This window comes from Neodothiora populina (assembly GCF_041146345.1).
Source record: "Neodothiora populina strain CPC 39397 chromosome Unknown canker_contig_5, whole genome shotgun sequence".
NCBI lineage: Eukaryota > Fungi > Ascomycota > Dothideomycetes > Dothideales > Dothioraceae > Neodothiora > Neodothiora populina.
In genome coordinates this window covers 1,824,179-1,844,249 of record NW_027191405.1, presented here as the reverse complement: position 1 = coordinate 1,844,249, position 20,071 = coordinate 1,824,179, and the positions used below count along the sequence as shown (strand labels likewise).

Sequence of the window (20,071 nt, the reverse complement as noted above, 5' to 3'; positions counted from 1 at the left end):
GGTGCGGGACGTGTTGTGGTATGCTACGTCGTTTGAGACGAGTCGCAATGCTTTTGCCTTGCATTACTGCAGACTGGGATAATCGCAATCGCTGGTGAGAAAGTGCATTTTCATCGTCGACTCACACATCAGCTTAGCTTTTGTAGATAGCCCTGCTGGATGAGTCGTTCAACGTCACCCTGGCGGACATAGAATTGGCTGTTCTTGGTCAAATTGATAGCACTACAAGAGCTGTGTTAGCAGAGCTCTGCGTAACGAAGTCAGAAATGGAGAAAATCCGAGCTCACCCGTATTCTGTCTGTATCTCGCCTGCATCCTTGAGCACTCTCACATCGATGAACAGGTCGGTGGGCGGCTCAAGGCTTCCTGTAAGATCAATATCTGTCCATTGGCCTTTGTAGGCAGCCAACAGGTCACCGTACATCCTGACATACTCCTCCTCTTCGGGGCTCAAACTACTTTTGTTGGCTTCCGGAACGGCCATGCTCGGCTGTCCGCCCAGAACTTGGTGTGCCAATTCGCTACCGACAACGTCAATGCCATTCCAACACATCTCTTCCAGCTTCTCTGTCCTGACACGATGGTATGCTAAGAGACACCGTTTGTTGCGGCGCATGCTCAAGTGGTTGACCAGGAGTGTGCATGCCGTAGCAGGTTCTTGGGATGGAATGAAGGAACCGCCGAATGGCTCTAGTAGTGCAGCAACATCACGATTGAGCTCGCGCACCTCGCGTGCTACGCTCCGGACCAATTCTGTCTGATAAGCTGGGAGATGTGCCAGTGCTTGTGTCCTTTTGGCATGTTGCACCTAGCGGTACCATGAATTAGTGTTGTGTTCGCTGAATCGTGTGTGATTTCCTGTACTTCACCAGTCACCACATACCAACTTGTTGCCTGCTTCGCCGTACATCCCTGGAGACTTGCCTGGCTGGGAACAACGACAGAGTAATTCTTGGGTACTTGGGCTGTCAAGCTATATTGAGTGACGCGGTAATACGCGATAGCGCATGACTCAACGCGTCGACCGTTGTGACTCGAGCGCGCGTCGAGATTGGGTCCTCGGCCTGACCCGGACTTTAGTATCCGCTCTTATCCCTTGCACCTTACCTTACATTACCTTGACAACAATTGCTTGGGCAAAGCGCATTACATTGATCGACTGTCATGCCAGGTCCGCTGATTGTATCTTTGCTCATGCAAACCGGGGCATGTCTGGTGCCATCTCACAAGTGAGCCAGCATCTTGAAGACCAATGGTCATCATCCCGTTACCGAATTTGAATAGCATACAAGGACCCGTCTCATTGGAAATGTTTAGGCCATTCGATCGGTCACATGCAAAAACCTTGCGCATAAAATACCTCATCTACAGAACCAAAAATCTCCAACTCCGGTTGTCTGTATGAGCCTTGCGGCTGCTGATCTACCCAGTTGCCCAGTATATGCTATCCCAATGGCTTCATCGCGAGTAAGGAGAGGTTTCTCCATAACACCCGGCCACACCATAATATTACACCTATGTCTCATCTATTGATTCATCCCGAATGGGTATTCGGAAGGAAACCCATCATTCAATAACGGATCGATCTCTGCCGTCCAGTCCTGATGGATGACATTTCCATATCCACCCATCGCTTCCGTAAAGTGCGATTCATGGCCGATATTCATCCCAAAGCCAGGGTCGGTGCTCGCCTGGAGTTCGTGCTCTCGATACGCAATCGCGTTCTGATTATGGAAGCTATCCTCTGGCCGAGCTTGCTGTTGGTATTGGCTCATCGGTGTATGCGTGCGGGACTGATAAGCCATGTCTAGGTGGGGGCCACCCGGCAGTCCCACCAATCCATCACTGGCGGAGTAGGTCGAAACGGGAGTGCTGTTCACCATTCTAGCTTCTCCGATGCCAGTCTGCCATTGGTTCTGGGCCGACAAGTAGTGTCCATCTTGACCGAAGTATGGCTGCCATTGGTTGTACGGGATCATCTGAGACCCTTGTGCGTTCCCTTCTGTCTGCACCGGAGCATTGTAAGGGTCTGATGCGTAAGGTGTTGTCGAGAGATATTCGATCGGGTGCGGCTGCTGACGCTTAGCCTGCTTCGTTTGTCGTCCCGAGGGTACATAATCCCCATCAGGGTCACCATCGACACCATATCCTTCGTTCTCAGAGTCTTCGTGCTCCCGTTTGCCTAATGGCTTAGATGGTTGGTATCGATACCCCGGCAGATGAGCCTTGTGATTATCACTTTCTTGCTTTGATAACATCCTCCACTGCGATTGCACCTCTTTGGGCTCCAGATTCCAGCTGTATGCACAAATGGCCGAGACCAGCTGATGGTTGGAGATTTTGAAGTAGTGCTTACAGCGATCTGCCCATGCCGCCCGATACAGCATGAAACAGTTCATCGGGCGAGCTATCCGGCCATCCTTTTTCGTCGCCTGGCTCTTCCGTTCCGATTGTGACCACTGTGCGCGTTGGTGCACTGCTTTGAGTGGTATGTTGCCCCAATTTACTTCGAGCAGTGAAAAGGGAACCTTGAGCTGATACTCTGAAGGCAGCTCCTTCCTCGCCCTCTTCTTCCCCTTGGCTTTTGCTGCTGGACCCGTTGTGCCAGGACTAATGGGTGAGTCGGTCCGCGGCGTTGCTCTTTTGCTTCGGGTACTACGGCCAGCAATTGAGTACGGGGTCGAGGGCGTATGGTTAGTGGAGCCAGTCTGCATGGACATATCGGAGTACTGGTACTCCTCTTCTCTGATATCCTTGTAAGGATCATCATAGGTGCTCTACACAATCGTCAATTCGCATCCTTACTCATCTAAGACAAGTAGACTGACGGGACCTGCTTCTACATTGGCGTGTTCTGGGGCTTGGTATGAGGGGAGACCCAAGGCCGCCGATGGGGGGTCCACCATATACACGTATTTGTCCTGCTCGGCGTTGTGCTGCGCAACATATTGAAGGCTGTATTCAAGTTCGCCCTGATCTGACACCAGATTGGCGGACTGCTTGGATCTGGATGTAGACATTTCAGAGTACTGAGTCGAAGCGAAGTCAGAGCCCACTTCTTTTTGCTGTGTCTCACGTTTGCTGAGGTGTGCACTTGCGGACGGCAAGCTGCTTTGTCCGTCTCGAGAGGTCGAAAAGTTTGACTGGAAGCAACCACCCTTGATCGATGACACGATGCTGGTTCTATGCTTGGAGATTTACGTTTAGGACTCCTCGACTTAGCTTGGGCAAGCTGCTACTGTCGACACAGATGTCTCAGACCAAAGTTCTGCCTTGCCTGATGTCGTCGCAAACCTGGGCAGATCCTGATGAAGTCTAGCACACCCAATGCTGCCTTAATAATCTGTTCCAAGAATTAACTTGATTCCGGCTTGCCGGAGATGAGTATGGACGGGAGCATGCATGCTGTCGCACATCCCAATCGAGTGCGCGATGAGCAACTTCCACGAACCTTAGACAAACGTTGCGACAGCAATCAGGTACGCAATTTTTCTTTCACGAAACCAGCTCTCAGACACTGCTCTGCGGCGTGCTAGCACTGCGAAGACCAATCCACCACTTGGTCCTTTCTTAGGCCTCTTGTCCTGTTCTTCTTTGATATATGTCAAGACTGCGATGGAAAAGACACTGAGTGCGTGACAAAGAGCAAGATCCTAACAGGCCTGGCTTCTTTGTCAAGCTCGTAACAAGTATTTGTACGTAGAGGCCTGGTCTTCGTCAACCGAATGCGGTTGAGTTGCGATGCCAGCAGACGAATGGATTCGGACGAGCATGACCGGATGCGTAACCTCTGCTCAAGTTTGTATCTTCCCAAGCTGCCCCTATGAATCTTCTAAAATGTAAGGCTACTTGGTCCGTCGAAGAATTGATTCAAAGCCCGACATTCCTAACATATGCCTTGTCTGAACAGGTCATACTTCTGCTGTTGTGTGGTCCGCTATGAAAATCCATCACCTTCAGTTAGGAAGGACTGCAGGACAAATTACGCCACTACCAAAGGGCTGGGATCATACTACTACGAAAGCATGCATATTCGCCTCCGCTGTGGCTACCGATCTACGAGATCCTGGGCTGCATGCAGCGGCACATCCATCGACTGCAGCGCTTAGGGTACTCATCACCCACATGCGGAGTAAATGAAGTGCACTTCGTAATCATCACTAAGTCAGTGGACGCAAACGTGCAGTTGGTCAATGAGACAAACGCACATTCCAAGAAACGAATCACAGGCACTATTGCTCGACTGCACATCGTCACTCTTATGCTTTTCTCGGGGAGCTCGCTTGATAGTAGACCATGTGGCTTGAGGCCGTCTTCGACCGATGCTCATTGCGCACGATCAGATCTAGCTTCGATGTTATTGACTGCCCCAGGGGACGACTCCCAGTCGATTGACTGACGTGGTGTTTCAAATCGACACCACCCTTAGTGCCACGGTTTTCTCACCTCTTGGCGATACTGGTCGTCCCCGAATTGTCACATTGCTTGATGTATAGATAACCCGAAGGCAGGGATATCATTCTCCGACAACATCAAAAGCGTCTTCAAGAACAGCCAGCTGGTTAAGCGGGCATGTGGGAAAATTCCAGCGACCGAAAGCGTGGGTAGGGTGAATGATGGGAATGTGCGCTAGGCCACCTGCGACCAACCACGCCGCCCGCCCCCCATGCTGCCAAAAAAAAGCCCTTGTGTAACCAACCTATAGCGTTTCCGTCCAAAGAGTGAGTGACGTTTTCCCTATGGTTTTCTCATCCTCCCTCCTGCTCCGTTCCGATATGCACCCAGCCGTGACGAGCGACCACATGCTACTGTCCCCCCCTCCACCTTATACCGTCACGCGCGAAGCTCGTGCTTTTGGAGGAGCCTTATGACCCGGACACGATCGCGCATTGTAGCGGTAGTAGTCGTATTGTCTTTTTGCCTCCCCTTATTATTCTGCCCCGTACCAGACCTCTTTGGTAACAACATGCGTTACCTAGTAAGACAAGTCAAGACCCAGCAGCCAACAAGCCAGAGCCAGTCGGACACCCGTCCATCTATTTTACCTTAATATGTGATGAAATCATCTTCCGAGCTCTGTTCCTGTCCAATCCGCCTGTCCACATTCACTTTTTCCTGGAGCAATTTATCTTCTTGACACCTTTTTCTTCCGCATATGTATTTACGTATGTATAGTTAGAACCAGCATCTCTGCAGATCAACCATTCTAATGCACGCATCACTGGAATTGGTATGCTGTGCCTTCTGTCAAAGTCTAGTGCTCTTTCTGGAAACACAAAGGAAAAGAGTAACGGGAAGGGGACAATGCATTCTTCTTTCCTTTTGGAAGTAGAGTGGGCATATCGCGTGTTATACTGCCTTTTTGCAGATTGTTGTTGTACTGTGGTGTTCCTGGATAGTTCTGCTGATTGCTTTAAGTGCCTTTTCGCATTCCTTGCTAAAGGTAACTAGGCGTGTATTGCACGGTATAGATCTCATATTGGAAAGCTCAGCATCTCTCTGGCAGACGAATCACGGCATGTCCCACAAAACAGACAGCAACAGGGATAGTGACAGCACCAGCGGACGATTACATGCCCTCCAATATCAAATCTCGACAAGTACTTTACTCTTCAGGTTCAAAGACTCTACAGAGCATAGCTTCAACAAGCAGCGTTACAGTTCCTTAGGTATTCCTGCCATCTGTCGATCCACCTGTCTTTACTGCATTTGCCAATGTCGTAAAAGATATTGAATGATGTTTTCGTGACGCTCGTCTCTATGGCTTTGACTTCACATTGGAAAAAGTGAGGTTTAGTCGTTTGCCCGTTTACCGTAAACTTGAACAGATACAGATGAGACAGGGAGATAAATGATACGCATATGTCCAGCAGATGACATATTATTGGGCTTGGTAGATTCATGGACTGAGCGGAACGGGATCTATTGGTCAGTCAGCATCAATGAGACTTGATGATTTCGGTGATGGGATTCATTCGTGATGCTCCTGCCATGCATATACCACATGCAGCGAGGTAAGAAAGGTAGATATATGAGCAAGTAGGTATATCTATCAGATTATTGAACACAAAGGCACGAAAGTCTGCCTATATCTAGATGCACGTATAGTAGGTACGAGACCATGTGTTCGTATCAGCGAATCAATTTCCCGGTAGTGGTTTAGGATGGAATTAAGGCACCTGAGCGAGCTATGTGCATGTGCATGTGAGGTGAGGTAGTAGTAGCCATGACATGCAGTGGAACCCTGATAGATTGACGGCGGGACGTGTGTCTCCTGGAGAAGCTAAAGCACCTAGGCTAGGTACCTGAAGGTACAGTAAGTAGCCCACCCATACCATTGGCTCGGTAACCACGGGACTGAAGGGATGGCAGGGCAGGCACCACCACATGGCAGCGGTCTTATACAAACCAAGCGATTGCCACACCACATCGATTTTATTAGTGAAACACATCACCAAAGACACGCCTATCGAATGATTTTATATGCAGGACGATATGGGAGTGACAGTACAGTGCTAGCGTGGCAGTATCACACTTGCTACCACATGCACGGGTTCATCACGTTTACTATGAGGGTTTTATCCTTCAGGGAAGTTTTTGATTATGCGGGCTATAGAACTAGTAAGATCTTCAGGGCACTGCATCTGCATCACATGTCAGTGATCTGCTCGCAAAAGGTATGGAATATCGCATATGCATGATGATGGCGATTTTTGTCAGGTCTCCAAAGTGAATGATATAGTAGTCTTCAACGACGTGTCTCAGGAAGAACACAGCGAATATCTTTGTTCATCAGATAGGTGGGGAGGGGCATGTAGATTATGAACTTACGATGATATCGTCTCTAAGAAGATTTTCGAGTCGTTCTTTCGATTCACTACACCGAGGGGTCAGCTCACTCATCAAGAAGTGATGTCCGTGAAGCGAATTCGGTGGTAAAGAAGCATAGCAGCATCTGGATCAGGCTTTAGCACGTCAGCCACAAGAGCTTTGTCATAGGCTGGAGTTGAGCTTACCTCATTAAATCAGAATTTTCAGTGTTTAATGTTCATTCCAGACCAACCTCGTTACAAGTTGGTCCGGTCAAACAGTGTGAATAAGGTTGTTCATCATCTAAGATGTGCGATTGCATTGCGGTGTGATGGTGAGAGAGAAAAGCATACCTAGGCATGGGGGTTAGTATACAGATTTTGTCATGTTGTATTTTGGTTCTCCAGAAGGCGTATGTTTGGCAAGTGGATCAGGTGACGACATCTCAGCAAGCAATTCCCGGCGCATCCATCGACGAGGTTTGTACGCCTCGTGTTTACCGATGGCGACCGAGACGGCATTAAGTCCGCCCGTTCGTTCAAACTTTCTTCATGCAAGAGGGGCAAGGGATTGTGGCAGTGATGGGATACCTAAAGCAGACAATGTCAGCACACAGTCATGCAATATTGGTTTCGATGGGAGAAGTGATTTTTCAAAGGAGGTCAGACAAGGCTGAAACTTAATTGCGACGGTTTCGACATGATATATTAAGGTCGAGGAATGCCAATTCGTGTGTCATAATTTCATCACAGAAGAAAGTGTAGTGGAAGATATTTCTGTTCAAACTGACCTTTTGAAGAGTTGGGCCTCGAATGCTGTGACAAGATTCGAGGCCCGGTTTGTTGATGTAAAGAACAAGGAGTCGAACCAACGAAGGTAACACCGAATCTTTGAAGAAATTGTCCATGACGAGAGTGAATGGAGTGTCGACGATGATAACTAATGCAGATGGCAAGTCAGCGATGAGCATTTTCATCAATGATGATGTAGAACAAATGGATTGCTAGGTTTCTCAGAGTAATTCTAGAGTAAATAATCCTTCACGACGCTATAGGAATTGGATTGTTCGGTAAAAGTTCATCCCAGTGTGCAAATCTATGAAGAGAGAGATTTTTGACTTACATTACGTGGAGCCACTACGCGCAAATGACTCTCCAAGACTACACACAGCTACCTGCGCCATGTCCGCTGTGATAGCTCGCATATGAGGCAGGAAGTGGTGTGTGTGAGGTCAGATTGAGAAACGGTAGTGGGGATTGAAATAGTTCAGAAGCTGTCACAAACTGAGAATTTAAAGCAGAAAGAAAGCGGAGCATGTCGAGAAGCCGCAGTTTACGCGGCGGTGGTTCGCACAGACGACAAGCTTGGAATAAAATTGGGATATATGGTATGATAAATACGCACGATATCACATATATGAGTACGGTATCATGAGGCAAGCATTCATTATTTACTGTAAGAACATGTGCCAGATTAAGGTTCGAATCTCCAGCCCTCTTATGCTGCTAATGTAGGTACTGTACCTTAATTGGTAGGTAGGTATTGTGCTGTGTTGTACGATCTCGGTGTATCACACAGTACAGCTACTGTCAGTTCCTACACTGGACCTTCAAGTAAGATCGGACTGGTGGACCGGAAGCACAGGCAATTTGCAGAGTAGCAGCGGTATCTCAGTACGGGGTTGTATTAGCCTCACAAAGCAGCGTGACAACATGACTTGCCAGAGTGCGAGATTATATACACCTGATAAGCCTTCTTAGCCACTCGTTCTGGTCTCCGATCAGAGAAGTCCTTGACACCAGCTCACAAGTGTCAGGAATACGGTCGACTGGTGCACTTCGCTCAACGTTTCATCCATACTGTATTGTATAATTTCCTGCTGTACCGTCGTCCCGTGTCTGTTCTTTACCTGTCTCACCGTGTCACTTCCCTTTGCCTTGTTCTCTCCTTCATCCACCACAACGGACTTCATATACCTAGCGCTGCCCTCTCGATCGCACCGAGTGTAGAAACAGCTATAATCTTCGATACTGCAGTCTTGTCACAAGCGCCTCCACCTCCACTTACTGCAGACTGCCCCGCCCCACGGATGCTCTCTACATAGACATATACATCGCGATCGTTCGCGTGACATAACAACAAGTAGCTGCGCTGCTGTATCGTCTATCTGCCCTTGAAGCTGGACCGCTCGACTCTACAGTGGAGCAGAAACACTACTTACCTATTACATTTCGAGTCACCGCCGCATTGGATTCAGAGCATTCGTCCATCCCTACCACACGCTCATTTGCACCTCACGACACTCCGCCTCCCGAGAAGTCGTCGATTTCCCCTCCACCTCATCACTCGTTAACCACACTTTCGACCCCCGAAATCGACACATCGGCTACTCTAGCAGTGATAACAGAGACAGCAACACCGTCACCACGACCCGCTGAAACAACAGCAGCGTCAACTGAAGCCGTAGATTCAGATCAACCCAAGGACTCTGCCGACTCTTCGGATCCACCGCCGTTCTCGTCGCATAACTTCCCCTCGCTTTACTATCCCACTCAGGAGGATCCTCCATCTTTCTCACCTGAGTCTACTCCCGGCTCTGTCTCTGCTGAGAACCCGCCGCCTGCTTTTGCGCCGGCTCCCCCTTTGAAGAGTCGTCGTCATCCTCGGCAGCTGCTGCAGTCGTCGCTGACACCAAAGCTGCTCTTCCACGAGACAGCAAAGACCCTTCCTCTTCCAAGGACAAGGACCTCGACGACGGAGAGCCTCCACCACCCTATACCGAAGGAGACAGCCCGCTCGACGGCTTTACCTACGTCATGGCTTCCGCTGGCGGTGCTGCAAGCATCATAACACAAGTCCCTCGAGGAGGCCCTGCTCCCATCAACACTTTGGCCGCCGTCTCCGACGAGAACATCTCTCTCGACCTGAGGTATTTCCCTCCACTGTCACTTTCGTTACATACAGTACGGTTTGCTGACTTTGTTGCCGCACCCCAGGGGCCTACGTTTCACCCTATCGCGTGATGAGTTGCTGACTCTCCCCGAGTTTGTCCTCCTCTCACTTTTCCCCAACGGTCTTCTGCCCGATGGCCACATGAATGCATATCACGACGGTGATGTCTATCCGGTCGATGTCAGTCATCATCCCATTGCCCAAGTCACTCCTGCATCTTCATCCTCCCGTCCGATGTCCTCCTTCGTTCCCGCTCCGACTTCGAGTGGACCCCTCTATAATCTCCTCTCCAATCCTTCTGTATACTTATCTGACATGTCTTATCGCTCCCAGTACGATCCCCACTCCCTACAATACATGCTCGATTTCTTCCGTATCGTCGCACAAACCATTCCCACCGAAGCTGCAAATGCGGACGAGCGTGAGGAACAGCCTCTTTTCACCAACCTTCCCGATGCTTATCCGGTCGAACCCATGGCCGGCAACGCCAGAGACATGCTCCAGGACCGCGCCGGCATCATCGTTCTTCGCGAGGATCTCGACTTTTATGCCATTCCGCCACGCAAAGACATTGGTCCCACCGAAATGATCGAGGTGAAGCGAGCTGCTGGCAGAGCATTGCTGAAACAGGACGGCATCTTCAGCGGTCTACGCAAGAGCGAGGAACCCGGAACCACCGAGCAACATCTTATCGAGATGCTTACGGCTGGGTAAGCTTTTTTCTGATCATCCCATAAAGGCCACTGCTAACGCGCTACAGTGGTTTCAACCATACTGATCGATGGGGCCACCGTGCAGGTGAGCCTGACAAGGCCGTCATCTGCTCAATCGCTCTGGCCCGTCTGCGCACCACCGACTCCCATGATCCCAATTCGGCCGCTGTTGGAATGGCCCAGAAGCTTCTGCTGTTCTGGCGAAAGCCTGCACGTCGCTGTTGGTGGGAGGGTCTCGATCTGGAGAATGTCGAAGGTGTTGAAGGTACCCTGAAGGTCTGGATAAGGCGCGTGTGGACCCTCGAAATGGTAAGTTCAAAGTTGATACGTATCCAAAGTTCATTTACTGACCGTAGTAAAGAGTGTCATCGGTCTCCGTTAGAACGTCGGTTATTCTGCCTCGTCACCGCCGCTGCTGTACATCTCATAGCGCTTGCCGTACCACGCCTGCCTGCAAACATGATGTTGCCCCTCTTGGCACGTCTTACTCACATTTCCTGACCCGAGCAAAAAGCATTCGTGAGCGGAGGGAGTTTCTGGCGTTAATGCGGGCAACCTCCTTTTCTCTTTCTCCTATTTACTTCTTCTCCTTTCCCTACTTCTCTTCTAGTTTCTTTTTGTTGTTGCTCGATGCTTTCTCTCCGCTTGATACCACATTACCACAAACGCACAACCCAAATAATAGCTGAAAAGAAAAACGGCCAATTTCTTTCTCTTCTTTTCTCTTCTTTTGTCGAGGTCTATGCAGATGGCAGCATCTACTTCTTTTTTCCCTTGGTTTTTTGCTTGTGCATTTCCCTTTTCCGCGCGAATCCATCTAGCATGGGACTCGAGTACTCCAACAATGTTGTCGAAGTGGTAGGACCCACAAACTCTGAGACACACTCTCTCAAAAAGCACATAGTACGTGTCTTTCCCCCCCTTTTGACAAAAAAGGAGGTGGGTGTGGGTGCACGCCTTGATGCTGCGTACAGTCAGAAGTCATCAGCCACCTAAGGAGGAGCAGAAAATAGTAGGGTGGGGATCGAATGGAACAAAAGCCACTTCAATGCTTCAGCAGAGATCAACGATATGTTGTGTAGCAGGAGACATGGGCTATCATCACAATGCCGGCAGATGAAGAAGAAAGAAAAAGAGGTCCAATTATCATAGTCTGAGTGGGTATCAATATATCTGATTGACGATGAACAACGGGACTTTTTCTTTTGCGAGAAAAGAGAATAACAGAAAGGGAACGAAAGGCGGGTTATTGACGGTGTCTGTTTCTCTTTTATCAGGGAAAAGACATCGTCTGATTAGAAGAGATGAAGGGCCGCTCCAGCTATACCACCACTACCGCCACCACTACATCCACACCCATTAATTCGCTTTAGTATTAGTCCTCCCTCCTCCACACTTCTTCTTTATTCCGCCTTCTCGCCATCATAACCACCCGCGTGTCTATTTTATGCGGGTGCGGTCCTTCAAGTGCTCATTACAATGACGATGCATCACCAATTCGCCCACTGCTCAGCGTCTAGAGATGCCACTCCTACTTTGCAGCAGACTTGCTGAATCTCTCCGCACTCAACGCAGGAATCGTCAGCCCATACCCCTCAGTATGGCCCTCTCGATCACTGGGCGAAATCTCCACTCTGAAGCTGACGTCTAGGCCGAACTCGCCTCCGAGCTCCGTCTTGCTCAGGCCGCTGGCTGCGGGGTGTTGAGTGCCTGCTTGCTCCTCGCCGGCGTGGAGTGCGTTTCGAGGGTTGATCTTGGGGGCTGCTCCGCCTTTGTTGTCGGTGGCGGCGGCAGTGGCGGGCCTGCTGGTTCCGTCCTCTGCGGTGCCGGTTGTGGAGGGGCGTGATGAGGGGTCCGACGAGGCGATTGTGGCGCCGTTGGCCGAGTGGCCTGCGGTCGAGATGCTGCCGTTCGCGGTCGGTGGTGGGCGCAGGGATGTGCTGTTGTTGTTGAGGTCGTGAGCGACGCCATTGCCGTTGGCTACGCGCTCGAGCGAGGGGGAGTTGGTCAGGTCGTGGCTCTCGCTTATTATGGCGTAGTTGCGACTCGGCATCGTGCAGTGGTTGCTGTCCGCTGTTTTGCTGGTGACGCCGTCTTTGCCGTGCCCTGGATCGCGGTCGAATAGCGTCAGGAGCGTCTCGTCCGTCTCCGTGTCCAAGTGATGGATCTTGTTTCTCTTAGCCAAAAGGTTCGCGACTACAGACGGCGGAGGCTTGTTGGTGATGGCGCTCGAGATGATGTTGGGCATGTATCTCCAATCTTTCTCCACCGGGATCCCCAGCTTTGGGTTGCTGTAGAAGCGGCCCAATGCTGCAAGATGGACATCTCCACCGAGGATTGACACGCGCACGTTGTGCTTCTTGGCGAGACGCTGCAGCCGGTGTACCAAGTCTCTGCGCTCCTTTTTGTGTTGATGTGCAGTGTAGTGATCGTCTAGATCGTCCAGCAAATCAACGTTTCCGTCGAAGTGGTTGAAAAAGCCACCTCCCAGACCGAATCGCTTGTTCAGGAAGCGGATGGGGCCAATGATTGGTGACTGAAGAATGTTTTCCAGCCATTGAAGACGGGGATACGCGATTGGAACTCCGAGAAGCAGGATCAGATGTTTCAGGTTCGGGTTCGCCGCAAGCTCTTTCGAAGTACGCGAGAAGACCTGGTCGTAAGTCTCTGGATAATTGATCTGATGCCTCGTACGTTCGGTGCGAGCGTCGATACCAAGAAAGGCGACGCGAGCACCGAGTTGGCAATATATCGAGCGACTGCGCTCTTCCACATATGGACCAGGAGATGTTCCAATAATGTATGAGGGATCTTCGTGCTCGGTCTTCATGACATAAGTGTCCTTCAGTTGAACGGCATCGGCATCGCTGGTTCCTTGCGCGTTGGCGTGGAGGGTTTGCGGAGCGTCGGTGGTGAAGGTGCTCACGGGAGGTGGTAAGTGATGCTGGAAGAGCAGATAGTACTTGTGTGCCACACCACCGATACCCCTGAAGACTGCACACTGCATGAAGTGATCGGTGTACGAGCCAAAGCCATCGATAATGTCATGGTCGTCCCAAATGTTCAACTGAGGGATCTGGCAATTGGCGAAAGCAAAGGGTTCGATTCCATACCATCGCACATAGTTGTTGAAGTAATATTCATCACAAGCGGCACGTAGTTCTTCATTGAAAGGGAAGCTGGTAAAAGGTGGTCAGCGGCACGTCGAGGTTTGGCACTTTACGAATCACTTACTTTCTTCGCTTATGGGGAGATGCCATGTCGGTCCAGGGGCGGAGAGGACCGTCGACTCTTACACCATCATTGTAGATCTGGTCGCCTCCACCGATCATGACATGAAAAGGGATTTTCTCGTGATTACGCAGGACATCGTTCCACAAGGCACATCCGGACCAAGCGTCCGTATCAGTACCGACGGAGAAGCCGTTGCAGGAGTGAAACATGATTCTCATCGAAGCGAATTTGGACGGCACGGAGAAGACTTTTGGTCCTGTAGACATTGTCTTCTTAGGGTCAACGTACTCTATGCCAGGGATATGGTACTCCCATCTCGATTCATGATGTAAGAAGGGCACATTGATCTCGAAGCGCCAGAACGATGACTTGGGATCTTCGTACAACTTCTCGGCCTGGATGCTGGTAACCGATGAACCATCGCCGTCGTCTGCATGTTGGAGTCTCAGAAGCGGAGGCTGTTGTCCAGCCGTAGCGACAATGAGAACGCTACCGTGCCATATCGGGGTATCTGTCTCTTGCTTGCTCATGCGCCTGTAATTGAGGAGGGGTCCGCACAAGACTTGTAGTCCTTTCCTTGTGTTCACAAGCTGAGGGCCATTGCCAATACCGTTGGCGTCACTTGACACTGGTTGAGTGGTTGCACTTGCCGGAACAGTGTGATTTCCGGAAAACTGAGGCTCCTCGTCGCGACCGGTGACATGTGACCATTCTTCCTGGGCTGCTCCGGCAGAGGTTTGATGGGCAGGACCATCTGTTGGTCCCCAGTGTGTGTTTTGCTCTTGTTTATGTTCCAATCTGTCTGGGCGCGAGAGATCGTTCTGTTGATGTTGCGTCTCATCGAGGACCCGCCGCGCACTTTTGCCAGCGTCTGAGTTCATGTTGCGCGCTGCTCGCTTCCTTGCTTGCTAGCTACTGTGGCTACCTAGTATGATGAATGCCTAATCTCGGACTTTTTGATGACACGCTCGATTCAGCACCAATTTGTTATCTGGAATGTCAACACAAACTCAATTCTCCTGTTGATTCTGCCTACAGTAGAGGGGTAGGGAGGGGGGATGATCACAACGAAGAAGACGGAATGTCAGGAGAGGGGGACACCAGAGACACCTACAAGTGCTCAGAGGCTCTTCATCATACTTTCTTACTCTGCAATTGAGAGGCAATGTGTATGCGTTTATTGCCCTACAAGTACTAGCCCAGTGCTATCTTCACCCTCAGTTCATCTTACCCTCGCACCGTTGCGACTGGAAACCGGGCGCAACATGTGCCAAGTGCAGGCCAAGCATCGTCGCGTCGAGCAAACACAGCCATCCGGTGCTTGGCTGACGAAGTTTACTGCCAAATGTGTACAGAGGTATACCAAAAACTTGGAAGTCCTGTAGATGTGTTTTAAGCTCTGCGATCGATCGCTGATCCGAGGAATCCTTTCAGACAAGCCATACAGAATACAGTCTTTTGGTCAGCAAGAAAAAACCAATGTTCTTCGCGTTGTGTAGGACGTTACCATTCTTCTGCTACATGGCGCTTTGTGTTGCAGTCAGATAAATTACCCATAGAGAGTGTGATTAATCATAGGAATGGTACGGAGTAATCACAGACACGGTATCTCCGAATCCATCCCGTAAGGTCTTTGTAGATCTTTTTGTTTTCCTCATTAAAACTATCAACCATGCCCTAATCTCAATTTAGATTCTGTAAGTCACTACTTTATCGCCATGCTACTGCGTATCTTCATCGGCTGCACTTCTGGCTTCTGAATTGGCATCTCTGCAGCGATGATTGAAAATGCAAACTCTCAATGCTTAGGCGCATGTCATGGAGAGATCATATCTTGCTGCTCGTGCCCAAGTTTCCTGACAGCCTCGGCACATATGGAAGCGAAGCACTGGCTACATTTCGCCCCAGTGCTTGTAGTATGTATGGAGAAGCCGTCGTATGATACTGACAGCACCACGCAAAGCGACATTGCATGAATGCAGAAACCTGCAGTTCTGGTATCAACGTCTATGTCAGGGGTAAACGCCTCTCTGAACTGACTTGCATTCTTCAGTGATCGCCGTCTTATGGACAGGAGATCACCCATCTGTTCAAATGTCGCTTCTTCCGAGGAACCCCGTCGACAGAGCCGTGATACTTGGTGGCATAGCTCTCTTAAGTTCTTGCCGATTTGAACATTCCAAAGTATCTTGATGTCTGGCGTCTATCGCTTTTATCCAGGTTATCGCGGCTTGGAGTCCTGACTCTTTGCGATTGATGACCCATAGTCGACCAGACCATCGCGGCAGGACCTGTACCCGCTGGGTTTTGGGAACTCCTATCTGATACAAAGGCATTGCTCTTGAGCCCTTGCCCGCTATTCCGTGGATCCATATGGACGCCACCATCAATATATGGTCTTAAGCATGCCCTTGCTTTAGGATCTACACCTTTCACCATTCCCTGGTCATTGGCACGATGCCTCTTCTCTACTCTGCTCGAGCTGCATAAGCTATGAAGTGTCAGCGCGCCCTCCTCGGGGGAATTCGCTCGTGGAGGACGATATTTGGTCTGCATTCGCAGTTGAGCCAACTCTGTAGGTTTGGAAGATGTCTCAACGCTGCCCTGGACCGTCGCAGCAGGATCCTCGGAGGCTGGATCCAAGTATGCTGCAACCCAGAGCTGCCGGATGAACTCCTGGTAGCCCACCTCAGACCTCTGTGTGACGCGTTGGTTTTGCGCAGCAGTAGAGTGCCTCAGAGGAGGTGCGAACATCCTGCAAGTGTCTTCTGAGTAAAGGTTCGTGGATTGGTCGTATGAAGGTAAGTCTGGTCTGAGCGGTTATGCACGTCGTCGTTCCAGGTCAAGGACGATTGTGCCAGAACGCTATAGTACAGTAACCGAAGAGTCAGTTGAGTCTTCGGGTGCAACATGTATAACGGATTCAGAGAGTCACTTAGTGTAATGCCTTAGTGAATGAAGCCATCAATCACTGCTGGAACTCTGACGCCTCCCTTAGCTTTACAGCGAAGCAATTAGAACAATAATATATGACAGCAAGTGACTATCTACTCTCCTTACTCCACGAAAGGCTGCTCTACTTTAAAATGAAGAAGTGCCACTTGAGAATAGAGATACACCGTATATCCAAGCCCCGCCGATTTGATTAGAACGATTGTACTGCTTCAATCGACATCACACTGAGTCCGGACTCTTGGAGAAGCACTTTACAGATGCTTATACCTCGAAGTGAAGAACAAATTTGACACTTCATTGTTATCATTGACTTGCACACTCGCGAGATGCGAGCCCTGGAAGTGCGCTTTTCCTCTCCAGAGGTTCCGCAGTCCTCCCCAAGCGCTGTCGATGCCACATCATTGATACACTCAAATGGGTTCATACTTCCGATGTCGATATGACTTGAGTGTTATAAGACGACTGAAAGGACAATGAACCGCTGCTAAGATGTCGAATAGTGGGATAGTACTCGTAACAAAAAGGAAAAGACGAAGCAATAGAAAACGAAGCTCGGACAGGGTTCCCCTAACTACCACGACACTACCACACCGAGAAAAACTCATCATAACCAAAACTTAACTGGAGGTGGGTAGAGAAGTGAATATCGCGGTGAAGTCATCTCACCCTTGCAAGTCACTTGGTTTTCCTACAGTCCTCCTGATCATCACGGCGAAGTGAGACGAGTGAGCGCGGATTTGCAAGTGTCGTCTCTTGGGTCAGGCGCATACGGAGGATATAGTCTGTTGACGGCCACGTACCTCGTCACACTCACCAAAGATCCTGCAAGTCCGCGTGAACGAGTGATGATAGTCAGGATAGATCCACGTAACCGACGCCTATCTTCACGTATATCGCGACTGTCACTGGAGTATATAACATCGATTAGCGTAAGATCAGGGACAAGAAATGAATGCAAGGCGAAAGCTCCTTTCATTAGGTAGGTTATAGTCATCTAACTTCGTCTACTACCGCCATCGTCAATCGTCGTCTGCCTCTTTCCTACAGATACCTCCTTTTCGTCCCTGTCTTCATCTGTCCCATCCTTCCCTCACCGATCGACTGTTCGTCCATCCATAGCTGGTTATGTACATGTAAGGAAAAAACATGAACCACTGTACATGTGGCAATGAAACCACAAGTACAGGATAGAAAAGAAAGAAAAAAAGGCGGGAGGGGACTGCAATACACCGCCCATCCGCCACACCGTACTATACTGTGAATGCTAAGCTCAGGGTGGTGATCATAGAGGGGGCGCTCTGCCAATAATACACAACCCTGGCTTAATTTGGGAGAATCGAAAGCAAAAATACAAAAAAGCAAATCAACCGGATAGCGCCAGATTCCCCGTCCCCATGCGTGAAATAAAAGTCTTTTCAATCATTCGATGTTTTTTTCCTCTCGTCGTTTGGTCATCTTCGTTTCTCCTTGCGGTCGTGCGGTCATATATCTTAACGCCTGGTACGAGATGAGCGTCTCGTGTCTCTCGTGCGGCGATCGTCTGAGCTTGCGCTGCCTGGAGGATAGATGTTAGTTTTGACGGTATCAAAATGCAAAGGGAGTGGGGCGACTTACTCTCGCTCGTGTAGTAACTGTAATAGTTACTGCTGAGATCGCTCTTTTCGTCGTCTCTCCTGCGGTCGTGTCTTCGTTTTAGGCCCAAGACTGCGGCTACGCCAGCCAAGAGGGCTGCCACGCCCAGACCTTCTTTGAACAGACCACCGCTTCTTTTTTCTCTTCCGGTCTCTACTCTGGTAGGACGCGAGCCGTACCACGAACGACCACCAGCAGCAGCAGCGCCTGCCGCTCCGCTGCCAGATCGACGTCGGTGCGATTCGTAGTACTCTTCGCGCTCTGAGCGCCGTCTTCCGCCGCCGAAGATTGCATGCCAGATGCCTCGGAAGCAGCAGAACAAGCATAGCAGGATGAGCAGAGCAATACCAGCCAGAACCCCAATGACAATTCCCGCAATGGCGCCGCCGCTAAGACCACTGGAGTTGTTGGCGGCACTTCCGGTGAGGGTGATGTTTGCGCCAGTGGCGACAGGAGCGACATAGGGCACAGTAGTCGTGGGCGAGTTAGTCGCGGTCACAACGACCACAGTGCTGCTGGTGGGCCGTAAGGGAGCAGACGCGGAGGCGGTTGTGGAATCCCATGACGAGTAATGTGAGCTCGCTGCGGCCACCGCTTTGCATTGGCCAGAGCTATAGCAGTACTGATCGCTCGCACAGCAGATGCTACCACAGGGAGTTTCATTGCGGTCGTAGTTACACGTCAGAGACGCGGTGGGACTGGGTGCAACCCAGGTGCTTGCGGCGGTCGAGCTGGCACACCATTCTGAACTATACGTGCTTGTCACAGTGACCAGATCTGTCTGGGTGTACACAGTAGTGTAGTATTGCCAGAATCCAGGAGCCGTAGGAGTCGGAGACGCCACGGCTGCCGTGGTCTTCGAACATTGGGCCTGATCGTTGGAGTCTGTGAAACATGCCTCATCGGCGGAGCAGCAGAGTTGACCAGACCAGCCGCAAGTGGTGCCAGCACATGACCCGCGGCCGAAGAGTGCTGGCCATGACAGACCATGCAGTTGACTCCAGGATTCTTTTGGAGATGGACTTGCCCCTACCGGCGCAATTGTGATGGAAAGCAAAGTCGTGAATGCATATAGCAGTGGTAGCGATGCGGAAGAGACAACTGTGGACCGCATCGCAATTGATGATTAATTCGTGAAAGGCGGCAGTCACGGTATCCCCACTTCCCCGCTTGGATTTGGGTTTGGGTTTGGATCTGGACTCTAGTGGATAAGCGACAGTGGTATCGAGTGGCCGACGGTTGTACGTTTTCTGAACGTCTATTTAGCGAATAGAAGCTTGGTCGAGATCTCGAGGTATATAGCGACAGTCAGACCACAGATATGGATTGTGTGCAGGAGTGAGAAAGGAATGAACGGAGAAGTGACAGCAGAAGATAGTGAGGGTTTATGCTCCTCTCCTGCAGCTTCCCAGCCATCCACCAGCCTCCCGGATCCCGATACAAGTCCAAGCTCGTACTCCGCCATACGCGATGCCTTACTATTTTTTAGACAAATCGCTACCACACGTCACGATCAATCGACGAGCCAATCCAGCTTCTCTGCTAAATCTGGCTACACAGCATCATCGTGCAAGTGGAACAGAACGATTGAGATTACTTGTAGTCGACCTTGGCTAGCCTAGCGCGGCCAGTCCTCGCTCGGACAGGTTTGATAATCGGGTTGTCAAGTGAACGCCCCCTCGCCCAACAGCAGCCGGACGCATGTCTTGGCAGCACATGTTTCCATGTCGGCTATTGGCTGGGGCCAGCGTGTCAGAAGAACATAGATTAATGTA

At 50.4% G+C, this 20,071-nt stretch overlaps 4 protein-coding genes across 5 annotated transcripts; 1 reads left to right on the top strand and 3 right to left on the bottom strand.

Annotated features, from left to right (window-relative positions):
- Positions 1-128: 128 nt before the first annotated feature.
- On the bottom strand, positions 129-910 carry AAFC00_005615 (uncharacterized protein; the record flags this gene model as incomplete). Its single annotated transcript, XM_069345429.1, has 3 exons — positions 129-222; positions 288-808; positions 884-910. The coding sequence occupies 3 exons, from the start codon at positions 908-910 to the stop codon at positions 129-131; spliced, it is 642 nt and encodes a 213-aa protein (XP_069203255.1).
- An 8,716-nt stretch (positions 911-9,626) lies between these two features.
- AAFC00_005614 (uncharacterized protein) lies at positions 9,627-10,857 on the top strand (the record flags this gene model as incomplete). Of its 2 annotated transcripts, XM_069345427.1 has the most annotated exons (5): positions 9,627-9,739; positions 9,807-9,942; positions 10,096-10,472; positions 10,523-10,784; positions 10,837-10,857. In XM_069345427.1, the coding sequence occupies 5 exons, from the start codon at positions 9,627-9,629 to the stop codon at positions 10,855-10,857; spliced, it is 909 nt and encodes a 302-aa protein (XP_069203253.1). The 2 variants fall into 2 exon arrangements, with proteins under 2 accessions (XP_069203253.1, XP_069203254.1); XM_069345428.1 differs by having other exon boundaries at positions 9,807-10,472.
- Positions 10,858-12,006: 1,149 nt separating this feature from the next.
- On the bottom strand, positions 12,007-14,590 carry AAFC00_005613 (uncharacterized protein; the record flags this gene model as incomplete). The annotated part of the gene is made up of 2 exons (XM_069345426.1): positions 12,007-13,654; positions 13,710-14,590. The coding sequence occupies 2 exons, from the start codon at positions 14,588-14,590 to the stop codon at positions 12,007-12,009; spliced, it is 2,529 nt and encodes an 842-aa protein (XP_069203252.1).
- Positions 14,591-18,154: 3,564 nt separating this feature from the next.
- On the bottom strand, positions 18,155-19,410 carry AAFC00_005612 (uncharacterized protein; the record flags this gene model as incomplete). The annotated part of the gene is made up of 2 exons (XM_069345424.1): positions 18,155-18,219; positions 18,279-19,410. The coding sequence occupies 2 exons, from the start codon at positions 19,408-19,410 to the stop codon at positions 18,155-18,157; spliced, it is 1,197 nt and encodes a 398-aa protein (XP_069203251.1).
- Between the last annotated feature and the right edge of the window lie 661 nt (positions 19,411-20,071).